The 17,439-nt window shown below is 40.0% G+C and overlaps 2 protein-coding genes and 1 pseudogene across 18 annotated transcripts in view; 1 reads left to right on the top strand and 2 right to left on the bottom strand.

The window, feature by feature from the left end:
* Positions 1-17,439, top strand: part of LOC148904207 (histone-lysine N-methyltransferase SUV39H1-like) — a 34,531-nt gene extending 17,092 nt beyond the window's left edge. For 5 of the 15 annotated variants that reach the window (XR_016117601.1, XR_016117600.1, XR_016117607.1 and 2 more), the window contains 11 exons: positions 1,793-1,826; positions 4,020-4,056; positions 8,917-9,062; positions 10,256-10,915; positions 11,425-11,571; positions 11,692-11,821; positions 12,199-12,295; positions 14,195-14,244; positions 16,103-16,357; positions 16,433-17,295; positions 17,393-17,439. Coding sequence is in view for 1 of the 15 variants with exons in the window: in XM_089015768.1 (XP_088871894.1) it covers positions 7,538-7,613; positions 8,917-9,062; positions 10,256-10,915; positions 11,425-11,571; positions 11,692-11,821; positions 12,199-12,332 (1,293 nt within the window). In the remaining 14 variants the exon portion in view is untranslated. Of the gene's footprint in view, positions 1-1,792; positions 1,827-4,019; positions 4,057-7,413; positions 7,614-8,916; positions 9,063-10,255; positions 10,916-11,424; positions 11,572-11,691; positions 11,822-12,198; positions 12,333-14,194; positions 14,245-16,102; positions 16,358-16,432; positions 17,296-17,392 lie in introns of those variants that run through there. The other 10 variants (XR_016117608.1, XR_016117604.1, XR_016117606.1 and 7 more) reach the window with 9 other exon arrangements.
* LOC148904209 (protein-serine O-palmitoleoyltransferase porcupine-like) lies at positions 132-7,087 on the bottom strand. 2 transcript variants are annotated; one of them, XM_089015729.1, is made up of 13 exons: positions 6,925-7,087; positions 6,379-6,521; positions 6,064-6,256; positions 5,682-5,725; positions 5,134-5,315; positions 4,899-5,029; positions 4,338-4,463; positions 3,495-3,595; positions 3,143-3,219; positions 2,678-2,741; positions 2,053-2,138; positions 1,747-1,854; positions 132-1,241 (listed from the first exon to the last, which is right to left on the bottom strand). In XM_089015729.1, the coding sequence occupies exons 2-13, from the start codon at positions 6,512-6,514 to the stop codon at positions 1,140-1,142; spliced, it is 1,350 nt and encodes a 449-aa protein (XP_088871855.1). In that variant the 5' UTR covers positions 6,515-6,521; positions 6,925-7,087; the 3' UTR covers positions 132-1,139. The 2 variants fall into 2 exon arrangements, with proteins under 2 accessions (XP_088871855.1, XP_088871864.1); XM_089015738.1 differs by lacking the exon at positions 6,925-7,087 and having other exon boundaries at positions 6,384-6,519.
* Positions 12,560-13,607, bottom strand: LOC148904210 (beta-lactamase-like protein 1 pseudogene; annotated as a pseudogene). Its single transcript, XR_016114592.1, has 3 exons — positions 13,580-13,607; positions 13,474-13,524; positions 12,560-13,386 (listed from the first exon to the last, which is right to left on the bottom strand). The product of XR_016114592.1 is annotated as a beta-lactamase-like protein 1 pseudogene (transcript).

Here is a 17,439-nt window from a genome sequence, read left to right on the forward strand (position 1 = left end):
ATGATTCAGTCAACCAACCAAACTATAAAACGCATTGGAATATACAGTATCTATAAAAGCAAGACATGAAACCTGACTCAAACAACGCTTAAATTATTTTACTCCATTGAATTGCACCCCAAAACACATCAAATCAATCGAACCCTTCTGTAGACGCTTGTGTATGCTCCCGCGCCCACTGCAATCTTAAAGTGGTTTGAAAAATGAATGGGTGGATTAAAACATTGCCGTTGCTGTCTGTTTGAAATTACTATTTCATTTGTCCATAAGAACATAAATTATTGGTATCAGTAAATATCAGTAAATCCAAGTCCAATTTTATGTTCTTTTTTTTGTACACGTAGGGGTCATGTTGAATCTGAGTTTCTCAACAAGGTTCTCTGAAAGACACTTTGACAAGTAAGCCTGCTGCAGATCCCTTGGTGACAAATGTTGAGAAGCACTGATAAGAGCGTGATACAGCTCCACACTTGAGGGACTGCCTTGGAACAGAATGGTTGTGAGAAAAAAATGAGAATCTTTATTCATCTGCATATGAAGGAATACAAAAGGCAACGATAAAAACAAACAATGTGATTTGGCATTTGACTCAGCATGATTGAGACTTGATCTTAGTTTTACTCCCTGGCGCTTTCTACTGTCTTTGTGATTTCTTTATTTCATGTATATGATAGGTGTCCACGTTAGAGCTTTGTTACAGCTTCAGCTGTTGTTAAAGCGTTATATAAATCGTTCTGTATTGTATTGTGAGGGTTAACCTTTTCATATGTTAACTAAATTATGTAACTTGCATATGAATACTATTAAACATTTGAATACAGTATATCAGATATGAGTAAATACATCATACCAGCCTGTCACACAAACATTCCCATTTTGAAATTAATGCTTGATTCAAAATAAACGGGACATGTAAAGTACATACGGTGCATGCTGACAATTACAATTCCAAATATTCCGGGAATGTTTGTGATTTGACTCCATTGTTTCCCGACTTCCATCTCATTAAAAAAAAAAAACCAAAACAAAACGATTGACTCAGTCATCTACGTGTGGGTTCCCTTTGTTCAGAACACAGCAAATCCATGACCCTGGCTTGAGAGTATGTCTCCCAGCAAGTAAGCATTATTTTGATAACATCACAGGATTAACCGATAAAAAACCCAGGAGACAAATACCACCCAGTGGCTTGCCCAACTGAGTTCTGACCACCTCTGAATGGTGTGAATCGCTGCATAACCCTACAGAGAGAGATAGAGAGACACACAACAAAACGAGCGTTTATTAGAATGACTCCAATAAGTGTAAATGCACCACAATTCAATATACTCCCAAACACCACCAAAAATACTAGTAGGCCAACATAACTCGGGCCGATTATTTATTGACAGTGGCTTCCTGCAATGTACTTTTCTGTGGATACATTTCCACCAGTTAATTTGAAGTCACAAATTGTAGTGACAAGTGATGCAGTATTCTGGACTGTGTTTATTTACGACTATGTACTAAAGCTTCTGAATAAATCAGCGAGTACAGAAACGAGCGAATACGGGTAAAAATGCTTCACTTGTCACTATAATCCATGAAAAAAGATGGAGGGGTTGCTACATAAAGGAGTTATAGGTGGGCATATTGAAAGGTGGGGCTTGCACATTACCCAGCATGGAACATACATGGCTCATGTAATATTTTTACCACTGCTTTTTGTAAAATGTTTATCATGCTTTAACTCTGGATTCTTCTTACCTCTTCCACTTCCTCTTCAACCCCCGGATCAAACATGGAACCCAAGTAGGTGAGGTGGAAGATGGCCAATAAACTGAAAAGTAGGTTCAGCAGCATCACCCAATACACCTACGAACGGTAAAGATTGAATACTGAATCAGACAAAACAAGAATAATTATGTTGATCACTTTAATTTGGAACACTCTCGATGGACTTGTGTGGGTGGGTTGAACCAAATGGACGAAAACACATTTGCGTAAATGTACAGGTACTCTCATCTCACATTTTAATATTAGTAGATAAGATTTGAGTAGAAGGCACTGTACCCTCTTGTGCCGATGGCTGCAGTTGGTGGGGCAAGGTCTGGAAAGGACACAGGCATTGAAGATAACCGCGAGCCTCTTTCTCAAGACTAAGGTGAAGAAAGAAATAGTCATGGACATTTTAGTCTGACACAAACATTTGTGGTAGAAATTGACCATAACGTTACATCAAATCAAATACTCCAATAACAACTAAATCAATAAATTGGTAATTTACAGCTATACAACATAATGGGGAGGTTCAATATCACTTTATTTCCAGACCAATGCCAGTATGATTACTAAACCATTGAGTATTTTCCGTGACTGATACCAAATAACCGATACCACCAGTGCTTTTGATCAATAGCATTACAATTAAACCATTTGAATTAAGCCAACCACATAATTTTAAAGAAAGACATGTTGTTTATGCTCAGAGGATGCAATACAGATTCAAACTTCAAAATAAAATGCTTACAATTATTTGAATTTAGGATCCATTATTCATCAGTTTAAAGCTCAGAGTTTAATGTTTGTTTCTATGAAATAAACTACATTATAAAATAAGTCACCTATGAAATGGTAAGCGCAAAATTGCTACTAATTCATCCCTACACTCTAGTAATGCACAAGAAAAACTTCATACCATGTTCAACATATGTGATGAAGCCTAAAGAGAACAGCACGGCTCCGAGGTGGAAACTCAAACCCTGAGGACAAACAAACCACATGGTTAGCTGAGAAAATGTGTGGAGTTGCTTGTCACAATGACAACACAACCAAACAATTCCTCGAAAAAAGATGTGGTCGTGCTTTGTCTGATGAGTTTTACTTTGTTTCAAATTCAAATAATTTGTTTTTTTTTCAAAACACTGTTTTGAAGAAGTTTATACTGTATATGACAAGCTGCAGCTTGTTGTGAAGTGAATTACTTGTGTTAACTGCCACAAAGTAGTGTGCATAACTCAAATTGTTGCGAAAAAAAAAAAAAAAAAAACAGGTCGAAAAACACGTATTTTCAAAAACTCAAAGTGCGGTCAGTTGTATTTGATGGCATTGATTTGTCATAGGTTACCTTAAACATCCATTATTGCAAGTGTAACATACTCACATGCAGTAAAGCGCTGGCTGTGTATGTGACCAGGATGGCAGGAAAAGTGCCAAGTTTCATGGCATTTTTAAATACATCTGAAGGGAAGACCACAAAATCATACTATGCCTGGACTAAACCAACAAATGTGTTGTATGTTTCTTTGTAGGTTTTGAACAAAGTATTCTTGTGATGTTGGGTTCTCATGGTGTGTTGGTCATTTATCCTCATTTGGATTGGATTGGATTTGCCTTTTATTAGTCTCGCAGTGGAGAAAATTACATTTCACAGCAGCAAAGTTATGAAAGAAATGAAAGTAGAAAACAACATGAGGGGTTTTAATGACACATCTGTGTTAAAGAAGCAGACTTACAAATTTTAAGCCAATGCGACATGGGAATATTCCAGGATGTAACAACCATGACCATGGAACGAGGCATTTCCACATTCAGGGGTTTGACCACTTCTATTTCCCTGCACACACAATGATACATAAATATTGGTATTTTCCTTGACTTTTTAAAAAGAAATGGACACGTTACCCTTTAAAACAAATTTGGGTTTTGTGTTGTTAACATTTTTACCTCTAAATAAAACAACGCAATGGGAAAAATATCAACAGACCCCTGTAAAATACTAGTTTTGTTGGAATGTAAAGCCAGGAGATACACTATACATTTTATGGGGAAAAAAACATCTGAACAATTTGGTTGAAACATTGAAAAAAAAAATCACATTACACTATACATCCCGGTACATGGTACACAAAATGAGTTCAGTCTTGGGCATCTGTGATGGCGTTTCAGAATTGAAATGCTATTTCTGAGGAAGTGGTAATTTCTCATTATTGCAGCTTGTCAGCCAATATAATTAATTGTTGTTGTATTTATTTTCCCAGGCATTTTCGAAACCAAATGACTACACGATAAGATAAGGTAAGATAAGAAAACCACTTGTCTCACACATGAGAAATTCCAAATTCACAGCAGCAAAATTATGAAAGGGGGTGAGTAAGACAAAAATTCTAGAAACAAACATAAAATAATCATAATAGTAAATAGTTGGGGTGAGTCCAGGACTTTAGGGTGTCTATTAAATAGCCTGATAGCAGCCGACAAGAAGGAGCGGCAGTACCATTACCTCTCCTTCAACAAGATCTGAAACTATTTGCATTTCAAAAGCATCCACTCCTTGCCTCACTCTCCACTCTACTCACCACCTACTGTTGTCTTTTTCTTCATTGTGGCCGGCTCCAGCCAGCATACTGGTGCTTTCACTGAGGTAGCCCACAAAATAGTTACTGAAGTGGAATGACAATGCATTCTCATATGCACCCAGCCACCTACATAACAGAAAACAAAAAACTGTCACGAGTGCAACTGACATTACTCAGTATGAATAAGCATCATTTTCTGTTTGGCAAAGATACAAAACTAAACTTGCAAGCACACATGCCCAAAACGGAGGCAAACAACACATTAACTGTGTTTTCAATCACTATTGTACCAGCACGGTAGTGACTGAAAACATTGAGCTCCAACACTACACTCAGCTTGGGAGGTATTGGAATAGAAGCTGGGTATACCTGTACAGCCAAAGGAATTTTGCTACCGTAAAAATACAGATTTTATCATGAAGAGCCTTTGAATTGACCCAAAAGTAGCATAAACTAATGCAAATAAGTCAAAGCCCCGGAATAAAATAACAGCAATACACCTGCCACATGTTTTTTGTTGATGGTAAACAATGAAAATATATAAACAATAAATGACCTCACTTGTGTGTGACGGCATTCCCATTGATGGGGATGAACAAAAGGAACAGGTATGGTGCAATGCAAGAGGACACCAGCAGACAAATCTGACTTTTTAAAAGGCTGAGGGAGGAACGGCGCAGCCATAACCAGCTCTGAAGACGAGAAGGTTTTAACAACTTCAAAGCACAACAAATCACAGGGATAAGAACCCCCCCCCCCCCCCCAAAAAAAAAAAAAAAAAAAAAAAAAATCTCACCAGTTGTCTGCCAACAATAGCAGCTTTATATGTTGAGAAGCTGATCCAAGGCCCAAAGACCACGTTACCCACAAAGAGAACATAGCCTAGGAACTCAGTTGATGTGGGAAAAGCGCCAACTGCTCCTCTGTCCAGGTCGAACGCAAGAGAAATGGCTTTCATGGCAACCACCATCTGACTGCCTCTCAAAAACACACAAAAGGGCACGTTTCTCAGGATGAAACAGATTGAACATTTGAAAAATTCAAGAAATACTTGAAACCAAAGTGAATGCTATTCCCAAATATGTCCATCATGAATCCTTCCGTAAGGATGAATTAAGAAAATTAACTATTGGATCTGCACCATATCCAGAGCCATACCAAATAGATCAAAGTCAAAGTCATCTTTACTGTCAAATATGCTAATATGCATGACATACAGCACAGATTAAATTTTGGGATTATGTCACAACCTCCCCAAAAATTGAATACCCATTAAACTGAAAAATGACCACTAAAATATAAACTATTAACAGTGACAGTATTTGGAGAGTATAAATATTTTACCTCTGATCTTATGCCAGGTTATTGTGTCAATTAAATGCATTTCTCTGGAAGACAAAAGGATAATTTAAGAGATTACAATTCTATTTAAATTGGGATATTATTTGAATCTTAGATTAATAACACGATACAAATCCTTGTAAATTTATATGTAAGATATATAACTCACAAAGTATGTCATTACAGTGCTAAAATGTATCAGATCAGTATCAGAAAGCCTTTAATCGTCCCACAATGGGGAAATTTTCAACTAAGATTGATTTCTGGTCGCTGTCAGAAATGTATTGATTGAACAGTGCATCAAACCATACATCATTAAGGTCTACAACACATTAGAAACAGTAGTCTGAGTAGGAACATAGTCTTATTAAAAATGGTTGTGTACCCAATGAAGAGGTAAATGAGAATTCCAGTGGAAAGGAAGAGGCCTTTGTTTCTGGAGTGTCGACCAAGAAGAAGAAGGAGATAGCAAATCATACTGAGCAGCATCACCCACAGCATATGCAGGTTAAAGAAGAGGAACAGGCTATAGAGCCCCGCAAAAATGGACACAACATGATTCATAGAGGAGAGGCCACCTGATAAACACACAAAGGAAAACAGTTGGGCATACAATTCAAGTGGACATTGGTTTGTTGTTGAAAGGCAACCTCCAAGTAATTCCAATTGCAAAAATGAAATGGGAGTCCATGATGCTCACCCAACCTGAACACGAGCCTGCTGAGAAGACAAACAAGCAGAAGCTTCCAAATTTGCTCAAAGCCCTGAAGTAGTGTGCTGACGCCACAACTTTCGGCCACTTCCATCAACATCCACAGCCCGCTGGATAAATCCATGGTGTGACTGCATAAACACAGTCGTGAAATACATCTGTTGTTGTTATTAGATCAATATTCACCGTTTTAAATGCAATACTCACACTCTGCACAATTAGCAATGAAAGAGGCAAGATAATCGTTGTTGTATGAGGCAAGATAGTGTGTATACAATATGTGTCTCCAATACTGTCCACCCAACAAATTACTGTGCTCTCCAATTGCCTGCGCGTGTGTGTGCGTGCGCGCGCAAAAAAATCTGGCTATTTTGTGTTACTAATTGTGATTTTGTGATACATCGTCGAAAACAGCTCTTTTTCTGTGCATCAAGTTTAGTCATCTTGAACTCTATAAATAGCCACTAAGATGCCACTACCACGCTTATAGACTTTTACAATGTATTTTACGTGCATGGACGCGATAAAACTTACCTTACGCTAACTCTATTTGTAAGGAAAAACCAAGACCAGCAGAATAAAAACCAGCATATTGGTGGACGCCTGAATAACTCGTCTTAGTTGTACAGTAGTTTGCCTGCTGATGAAAACAAATCGCAAGATGATTCGAACATTTGGAGCTAGCGCCAAGATGCACTAGAATTGGGTTCTGTTGCCTGTGAACTGCACAGCGCCCACAACTGGATCGGAGCTCGTTAACCCATTAAGCTTTCCCTCCTGAAGAGCAAATACGATTTGTGGAGCTAGGTAACAACTTAAATTTTATTATTTTTGTTATGTTATTCTCCCTCAGTGGTCTGGTTGGTGAGTTACTTGTTTTTAATTGTACATACATTGCCCTTCTTCCCCCTCGACCCCACACTAAAGACACAAGAAGAAGACAGTAGTGGTGTGCCATTTGGGAGCCAAAAGAACCGAATCTCTTTAGTGAGTCGAGCCATAAGAACCGGCTCTCTGAAAGGAGCCTGACTTCCCATCACTAGAAGACAGCCAATGTCCAAGAATGGGTGGAGGAGGGAGGAGAATATAACGTATGGACCAATCAGAAGGCTGATACAAAACGTTCAACCAATTAGCAGTGGAGAAAATGTCATCTGCTGTGGAGTCTTGCTCGCTCTGTATTTTTGGCGGCTGCGTAGAAAACATGGCGGAAATTTCGAACGGTAATTCGCAAAAACTTGCATTTCGGGTAGCAAGCTATCAATTTATGTGGTTGCTTTTAACATTGTCTTCGTGACTTATTGTATTTTATTCACGACGCACCGCGGTGTCATGATGGCCCCAGAGGCAGATGTAATCGCGCGAGAATGTTGTATTTAAAACAGTCTTCACATGCGTCTCAAAATATTTGTGCTTATTTTTTTACGTTCGTTCATAAAATGACCATTACAGTAAGGCATTTTCAGCTTGAAAAACGACCATGTATAGTAAGGCGTTTTAGCCGAAAAAAAAAAAACAACCATGTACATACATACAGTAAGGCGTTTTAGCCCCACAAACGACCATGTATAGGAAGGCATTTTTAGCCCAAAAAACAACCATGTATATTGTATAGTAAGGCATTTTGAGCTGGGGAAAAAACGACCATGTATAGTAAGTAATGCGCCTTTTACTGAGTACAGTATCTTCATCTTTATTAAGTTGATAGAGTTGCTTGTTTTGAAGCCATAAGGGGACACACGCCAGTGTCTTCTTGTGCCGGTATCAAGCCCGGATAAATACAGAGGTTTGTGTCAGGAAGGGCTTCCGACGGCCAAAACAAACATGCGAATCAAACCTCTGAAGATGGAGGACACTGATTGGCTGTGGTGACCCCTCGAAGGGAAAAGTCGAAAAGAAAACAAGTTCATATTGACGCGTGTTACTTCTTGTTTTATGTTATAGGTTTAAGTAAAGTTGCTAAAATAGTTTCAGGAGAATTAAAATTTGCGCCTTGTCATGTCTCGTTTAGTGTCCTTCAAGTTAAACAGGCTGTTTTAGTTTGTGTTCACCAAATTCGTCATGATTCATTGAATTCGCAAGATGATAAGCAGCTCCTCTTTTCAACGTTATTTCCGAGCTGCATATCAAAATCATTAGACATTATTCCTATAGTTAAAACTAATTCCAATCACTATTTAATTTTCTTTACATCCTTTTCAATAAACATTTGGATATTTTGGTTGGTTGTGCAAAATGTGTTACTCTTGTTCGGTTTCTTTTGATGATAACATATGTGTCACTCAGATAATGGAAAGTGAGGCAGCCTCAGTATATCTTAAATATGGGTATTATTCAAAGTAAATTGACATTGCTAATGTCGACTATGGATGGATGAATTTGAAGAATGGAGAATGTCACTGACCTATCGTTTATTACTTTGAGAGAGTGCAGAAAAAATAGCTGTACCCCCACAATGAGAGATTTTTCCATCAACCCCACATGCCGTGTGACTAAGAATGCAAACTTGTCTGATTTATTTTTCAGATTGCAGTGTGCCCAGCAAGATGTCATGGGATGAGCTTGAATCCTTGTGTCGCTTAGAGGGGCTTCAATGTAAAGAGATGGGAATAACCAAGGCCAATGTCAATGAGTATGAAGTGGAGTTCCTCTGTGACTACAAAAAGACTAAGGTAACATACCATAATATTCCTCTTCATTTTATTAAACTTTCTTATGAAATCTTACATGAATCAAATTGAACAAAACAGTTTAAAAAGCCTGCCCAAACTGTTAAACTAAGTTTGCTTTCATAAAATAAGAAAGATACAGTGGGTTCGTTCATATGGCAATTACTTGCTGTCAAATGTTCTATACCAGGGGTTGGGAACCTATGGCTCGCGAGCCATATATGGCTCTTTTGATGATTGCATATGGCTCGCCGATAAATATTACATATTATAATACATATTGACGTTTTTTTCGTCGTTCATTTCCCGTTGGGGCTGCAGTTAGCGGAAAGCGCAATTTTGATTGGATGACACTGACCTAGAATGGCCGAAAGCGCCACGTTGATTGGATGATAGTGGCCGTCATGTTGAAACAGGTAAACGCCCCTTTAAATGAGCCCAACTTGTGCACTTCAGCCTGAATGCACCGGAGCATTAGAGGAGAGAAAATGTTCTGATTCTAATTTGCAATGAAACAATACCATCGATGAAACAGTCGAATGTCAGTGACATTTTAACAAGCCCCATGTTAACGTTAGCATCGACATACTTCTGCGAGAAGTAGATTGCAGATAGCAAGTGTGGAAGCTTATGAGCCGTGTGCAGGCTAGCTAGCAGTAACTTCGCCTCTGGACCGGCAAATTTGTATTTCATTCCGATCGTTTTCCTGGATTTTTACCAAACACGAGGAACGGAAAACCATCCATGTTAACGGTGAGTACTATCACAAAGTTATTTTAAATAATACATTCTGATATTTTGTTGAAAAGTGGCCGCGTGTGTGCGCGCGCACGCGAGCGTTTGTATGTGCGCGCGCGTGCGTGTGGCTTTCGTTGAAAAACATTTCTAAATATTTTACTTTTATGGCTCTCTTAGTCAAAAAGGTTCCCGACCCCTGTTCTATACAGTACTCCAACCTTCTCAGTGTGAGTATTGAGCTGTATGAATGGATTGAAAATTCCCCAACAACTAAGGGGAAAGTAAGACATATATTTTTTAAATTCCTGTCCCTAGAATCTTGATTTACAAGCTCCTGCCTTTCTTCTGTTTATTGGAGGTCAAGGGGGAATTCATGTCAAAGTTTTATTGTCTTATCCTGAGAGGTAATTGGAGTTAATGGCATTTACTTCTGAAATGACGAAAGATGTTTATTTTAGGAAGAAGAATTTTACCTGGTGAAATGGCGGGGCTTTTCAGAGTCAGTCAACAGCTGGGAGCCCAAGAAGCATCTCAAATGCCCCAAACTGATGAAGGAGTTCCATTTAGACCTTGATCGGGAGCTGCAGCGCCTGAAAAGACGTTCCATCCCCAAAAAGCTAGATAAGGAAATGTCAACATTCCTAGTTCAAAAAGCTAAATTACGTCAGCGACTGAAGAGGTGGGAGACTCAGTTGAACCTTAAGTGCAACCACCCCGGCCGCATTTTTGTTATGAACGATGTTGATCTTGAAGGTCCACCAAAGAACTTCACATACATCAACAACTACAAAGCAGGCCCTGGCATTGTTTTTAACGAAATGGCAGTGGGCTGTGAGTGCAAAAACTGTTTTGAGGAGCCAGTGAACGGATGCTGTCCTGGCGCGTCGTTGCATCGGATTGCTTACGATGAACATGGCCATGTCCGGATCAAACCAGGAAAACCAATTTATGAGTGTAATTCCCAGTGCCTCTGTAGCTTAGACTGCCCCAACAGAGTGGTCCAAAAAGGCATCCAGTTTGACCTAGCTATCTTTAAGACGGATAACGGTCGGGGATGGGGAGTCCGCACTCTGCAGCATATAAGGAAGAACACATTTGTCATGGAGTATGTGGGAGAGGTAAGAGAATGTCTGGTTGTGTGCGGAATCATTAAAGATGACATATTGTTTTAGGCGGAAGATTTGACATCAAATTCATCAAAATACCCCAAAAACATCGAGTGAAATTAATGCAGAAAAACATATCCTGTGACTATAAAGTGTCCTTGAGAGTTTTGAAAGGCGCTTATAAATGAAATGTGTGACAGCATTGATTCTATCTATTTCCCCTTATTTGTAGTAGTCAACACTACATTGCCAAATTCTTGAATTGCACTCGTCTTTTGATGTGGTGGATCCAAACGTGGCACATGCAGCGGACAGATTGCCCTTCAGCATAAGAATTTCAGAGAACTATGGCTAGAAAGTGGTGGCTCTTTGCCCAGCCGAGATATGAAGTAATGGATGTAGAGACAGTGTGTGTAATGAAGGTTACAACAGAAAGGCACCAGCGTGGTAATGTCATTGAAATTAAGTCCTGTTTTGAAGGCAACAGATAAACAGAAACAACACGACTTTGTTTCTGTCAGATCATCACAACAGATGAAGCAGAGAAACGAGGTCACATGTACGACCGTGAAGGCTCTACGTACCTTTTTGATCTGGACTATGTGGAGGATGTATATACAGTGGATGCTGCTCACCAAGGCAATGTCTCTCACTTTGTCAACCACAGTGTGGGTATATTAAGTGATAGGCTTTCTCTGCTTGTTGTTTAATTGGAACCATGTCCGTACATTTTGACAGCTATGTAGATATAACTTTGATCACGTTTACATTTTGTGTTGTTTTTGTAGTGTAACCCAAACCTGCAAGTATTCAATGTGTTTATTGACAACCTTGATGAGAGGCTTCCAAGAATTGCTTTATTTTCAACACGGGCCATTCGTGCAGGAGAGGAACTTACTTTTGACTACAAAATGCAAAGTGAGTGGTTTTTACTCAGCAATTTTGTGTGTGTGTGTGTGTGTGTGTGTGTGTGTGTGTGTGTGTGTGTGTGTGTGTGTGTGTGTGTGTGTGTGTGTGTGTGTGTGTGTGTGTGTGTGTGTGTGTGTGTGTATATATATATATATATATATATATATATATATATATATATATATATATATATATATGTATGTATGTGTGTGTGTGTATATATATATGTATATATATAGTCAACCACAAGTAACATTTCCATCACTTGAAGAATATTCAGAAATCGCGATAAAATCAATTTCCATGACTTTGATTTCAATGTGTTTGGTATGGATGGATGAGACAAAGAGGAAAATGGGCCATTTATGTATTCCTTTTAATTCCAGTTGATCCAGTTGACACAGAAAGCTCCAAGATGGATTCCAGTTTCACCTTAGCGGGTGTCTCCAGTTCGCCAAAGAAGAGGATTCGAGTAGAGTGCAGGTGTGGCTCTGACTCGTGCAGAAAATACCTGTTCTAAAAAGTGATGTGGCTGGAGGAAAAAGTACTGTCTATACAAAAATTTGAACATTGTACATATTTTATTTGTCTTGAACGCTCTCAAAACATGACTGCCATTCAAACATTAAATGGGTGTAAATTCTTTGGTTTCCACTTCATTAGAAATTGTGTTTAAAAATCATTTCAACTTTTTGAATCACTGTTTTGTTTTTGGGTGGCCAGACATCAATCTGTGCCAAAGGAATTCTATCCAAAGTTCAGTGTTTTATCTGGTTTTGCTTTGTGAGCTTGTAATGTGCTAAAATGTGGTTTGCAGGCTATCCTCATTACATTGTAGGTGTTTAATCCTGGAGAGTCAAAACCTGGTGACACACCTTTTTTGTTGAAGAGGTAAAAATTAAAGAGCTGTCTGTCTTGAGTCCCCAAGGAAACAAGGTACTGAAGATAGATGGGTTGGTAATGGTTAGACATATTCATATCTACCTGTGGTCCAAACTATTGCATGAGCAGGGCCCCATCTGACCCGACTTCAATTTCATAGAAAGTCATTCCGATAAGTGAAAAAGCCTATATATGGAGCTGGGTCAGGCGGGGGTCGAGCGGTCAGTTCAGCATCCACTGCAGGGATGACGTGGCTGTACACTTGCTTCACCACATCCTGCTCTGAGGGTTGTACCCCAGCCATCAAGACCACCAGTCCTAATTTGAGACGGGGTACAAGTGACTGAGAAGCTGCAACGCCATCCAAGTCTCCATCCTTTCTTATGACGTCGTAGCCCAGTTGCTGGTTGATCTCCCATGGTGTGCCAGTGTAGGTGGCAAAGTAGCCACTCTGGCACTGGAAAGATGGGGCTAGCATCGTGTTTAGGGTGTCTACGGAGGAGTGTCCTACTGTGAGAGAGCCATCAGAAGCTTTGCCATGTCAGCTGTTGTGGAGTATATCTGACCTGCGGCTCGATACCAGCCCAAATTGTACAGGGTAGCCGCTGACCATTGCTGTACACATTCGGCTGCATAATGCTCGAGAGAGAGATCGAGAGCTCCACTTGAAGGCCCCAACAGTACCACATCATCTGCAAAATAAAATACAATTATAAATAGAAACAAGAGAGCAACACAGAAAATGCTATTTTAAATAGGTGGGTAGTAACGTCCTCTACCTAACTTGTAACCCGCGAACCCCAGAAACCAGGGAATGTCAAAGCTTCCCCCTCAATGGCCACCGTCCTGTCTGTTTTCTTGCTGTCCCAGGATGAACACACATACAAACGAACTGCAGTAGGTTATTCACCATTTCATTGGCAACAGTTAACGTGTTTTGTTTAAAATGTCATGTCAGCATTCTTTATATAATGTATACAAACTAGCATAGAAAAAAAAGAATTAAAAAAACGTTATTGTCGTGTTACCTTTAGTTATAAATGAAGTCCAAGTCTCTGTCTCAATGGAGTTCACTGCTAGTGAAGAAAGTCGTCCTTGATCAGTACTGTTCCGACTGTATACACGTTTTCAGTCTTTTGTGCTGAGAATGACCGCTCCACCTGATGTCGTAGTAGCTGGAACAGTGAGCACGAGCTGGAGCAGCTTTGTCGCTTTAGAAATAGTTTCCATGAGATCCTTCTTGGCCAAAAAGCTGAGAAGCTGTCCAGGAGATTTACATTCATCCCTCACCGTTTGTGAGCTATACAGTCCGGTGGTCTTCCTTTAATTATTATCTCCTACTTCGATTGAAAGTCCAGTTTAGAAAATTATTTCAATTTAGATATATAATCCACTGTTCTGAAAATAAGGCCAAGTAACACGAAAAAATGACTGGATGTTTGCACTTAACTTGCTAACTGTTTACTGTACCTTGCTCTCACTAATTCTATTATTCTGCAGCCGAGGAGTCGCAAGAAGAATCTCTAATTACCAGCGCCCCCTGTCATGAGGTAGGAGAACAGATGCACACCGATGCACACAGTTTTGCTGAAAATAAAATAAACACCGTAGTACAGTGTTTATAATGTACAATGACTGTACATTATAAACACTGTAGTACAGTCGATGAGAAGATTTCTTCAGTCGTCATCTGTACAAATTTGAAGGTTTCGGACGTTTCGCCTCCTATCCAAGAGGCTTCGTCAGCGAACTAAAGTCTGACTGGTCGTATCGGCCCTATTTATATATCCCGAATGTCCAGCCATGGCGGCGCCGGACACAGCTATGATAGGTCCCTACTCTCAGGTTGTGCGGAGCAGAGCACCCCACCCTGTGGCCCCACTGATTGTTCCTACATTCCTGACTAACGACTGGCCCATTACCCCCACTCCCACCGGTATCACCTCATCAGCATTACGAATGTTGCCTAGCCTGTTTTGCCTAAGCAGGCTATTGTATGAACGATCCATATTGAACCTCACCCCACCAGACCGGTTTAATGAAGGATTTGTAGTACAGTGTTTATAATGTACAGTGAGACCTCAACTTACAAACTTTTTGTCTTACAAACGTCAAATTTATGAGAATTAAACCTTATAATAAGCACTATTTTCATAATACACACCCACCACGGCTGGCGGAGTGATCTTCGGCGGAAGCACACGACCGAACAGAGGTTAAGTTACCAACAGTCTTTATGGAAGGTGACTCTCCTTCCATAAGCCATCAACGACCATCAAAAAGGTAAATAAAACTATCTTACAGCACAGTTTATTTCTTTAATTACAGTCCTCATATAATGCGCCTCTCTTTCCAAACAGCAATTCCCTTTGACCTTCGACCATTCCATCAAGCCATAAATCACAAATGTAAATCTTCTTCTTTTCCTTTCGGCTTTTCCCTTGACGGGGTCGCCACAGCAAATATGTGTCCTCCATCTTTAGAGGTTTGATCCGCATGTTTGTTTTGGAAAGTGACTTTATAATACAATGCAGTGTATTTCTTTCATTACAATACAATAGCACATTTATTATACATAGAATAAGGTACAATGTTGTGTGTAATTTTAAGGCTTATTTAGTTGAAAAGTATATTTTATGGAAACCCGGGAATGGATTATTCTCATTTTAATGGTTTCCTATGATATTTATTTTTTAGGTTCACACTTTTCGCCTTACACACTCTGTCTGGGAACCAATTAAGTTCGTAAATTGAGGTCTCACTGTACAATGACTGTACATTATATACACCAGCTAAACTGTAGAAATTAAGGTCATATACTAAAAGCTTTTGAACACTTTAATAGCGATATGCAGAGGGTCAGCAATGCGGTCTCATTGCAGAGCAAGCCAGCACAATTAGCATAGTGATTGTGCAATTCTTGGTGAGGCACAGCCGGCTGCAGTCTGACCGCTCGTCTCCACTTAGTATTTAAACTGTAAATGTGAAAATTCAGCGATTTTGAAAAAAAAATGGTGAAGTTAAATGGAAAATAACATTAAAGTACAAATCACTAAATAAATATAACTGTTTAATTTATTTTGTCATTTGATATTTCTGTCACGATCTGGTTGGCGACCAACGGGTGGTGCTGTTGGCCCTGCCTGCACCTGCACAGGTACTGGTCGCCCCGAGCCTTGGCGGACTGCCACGTTTGGATTGGCGACCACCAGGTAGCGCTGTCAGCCTGCCTGCTGGCTCGCAGGTGCTGGTCGTTACAATCAGTGACACTTAAAAGGACTCGCTGCACGACCATCCGGTTTCGGGTCATTGTTGAATGCATTGTATGCTGTGCATGCGTTTGTTTCATCTTGGCAGACTTTTACTCTTGGTCTTTATTTTGATACTTTGTATTTTTCTCTTTCAAAGATTTTGATATTTCCTGCCTGCTTTTTGGGATCCACATCTGCCATCACCACCTTTCAAAACGTGACAATTTCCATGATGACAGGTGAGGCTGACTGCACGTCACTGCTATAATGTTAGCCCCCGTACTTCATTAAATCAATGTTGACATGACTGATTATGCCTCCCCGAGCGCCGGTGTTCGGATGAGCTGCTTCATTGCGACTGACCGGCAGGTTTGACCCATGACTGGGGTGAGGTGAGCAATATTCAGCGCAGGTCAGTATAACCAAAGAATAAATAATTAATTGTGCATTCAATTATCATGAATGCGTCTGTTTATGCCGCCTCCAGCACGGGTGTTCAGATGGGCAGCTTTGAGACTGACGGAATGCTGAACAAGATGCCCGCCGGCGACAAAGGGGATGTGGTTGGCGGTGTGCAGCTCTTCCTGATGAATGAGTAGTAATAGATTTTGTTTTAAGCGCCTTTCAAAGCTCTCAAGGACACTATAGTCACAGACAAGCATAGGTACTATAATGAATGAATGAATAAATGAATGGTAACAAGAGAGCTACACAAAAAATGCAATCTTAAATAGGTGGGTAGTAAGGCCACCTATCTCGTAATCCGCGAACCCCAGAAAACGGGGAATGTCAAAGCTTGCCCCTCAAGGGCCACTGTCCTGTCTGTTTTCTTGCTGTCCCAGGATGAACACATCTCATTCAAACAATCAGGATTGTTCAAATGCTGGCTGATGAGCTGATTGTCTGAATCTGGTGTGTCCCACCCAGGGAAGCCGGACTATGGACGGATAGCGGTTGAGTGCCAAGTTGGGACACCCCCTGTATTTATGGATCCTGGATTCGAATTGGGGTGTGCTTTGGGTTTAATGTAGAATTCAGGCATTATACCGGAGGTTTATAATACATTTAATTTACAAGCGCCTTTCTGAACACCAAAGGACACTTTACAAAAAAAAAATGCATAAAACGATAAAATAATGATTGGGTAAAGTTAAGTAGTTCGAGGTTTGATTAGGCAGCCGGTTAACCGGTTTGACTGTTAGGCAGCTAGGTTGCTGTGGTACGCAGCATGGAAATAAAGAACACAGATTTGTCTGTTTCATGTACGTAGAGGTTTTGAGCTCTACTCGCATTCATCAGGAAGAGCTGAGCACCACTCCTGCTGAGATGACCTACTTGCATTCGGCACAGGTCTGTATAACCCCTAGAAATCAAAATAAATATCTACAATGTTAACCCCCGTAGTCCATTCAATCATCATGAACAAGTCTGTTTATCCCTCCCACAGAGCCCATGGTCAGATGGGGCAACTTCATCGAGACTGACTGAACCCTG

Source organism: Hippocampus bargibanti, linkage group LG01, assembly GCF_051943395.1.
Source record: "Hippocampus bargibanti isolate YZ-2025 linkage group LG01, ASM5194339v1, whole genome shotgun sequence".
Lineage (NCBI taxonomy): Eukaryota > Metazoa > Chordata > Actinopteri > Syngnathiformes > Syngnathidae > Hippocampus > Hippocampus bargibanti.

Coding starts and splice junctions, on each gene's coding strand:
- LOC148904209 (XM_089015729.1), bottom strand. CDS start 6,514: ATGGATTTATCCAGCGGGCTGTGGATGTTGATGGAAGTGGCCGAAAGT. Junction 6,257..6,378: donor CAGGCTCGTGTTCAGGTTGG/GTGAGCATCATG, acceptor TGTGTTTATCAG/GTGGCCTCTCCTCTATGAAT. Junction 3,596..4,337: donor GAAAAAGACAACAGTAGGTG/GTGAGTAGAGTG, acceptor TTGTGTGTGCAG/GGAAATAGAAGTGGTCAAAC.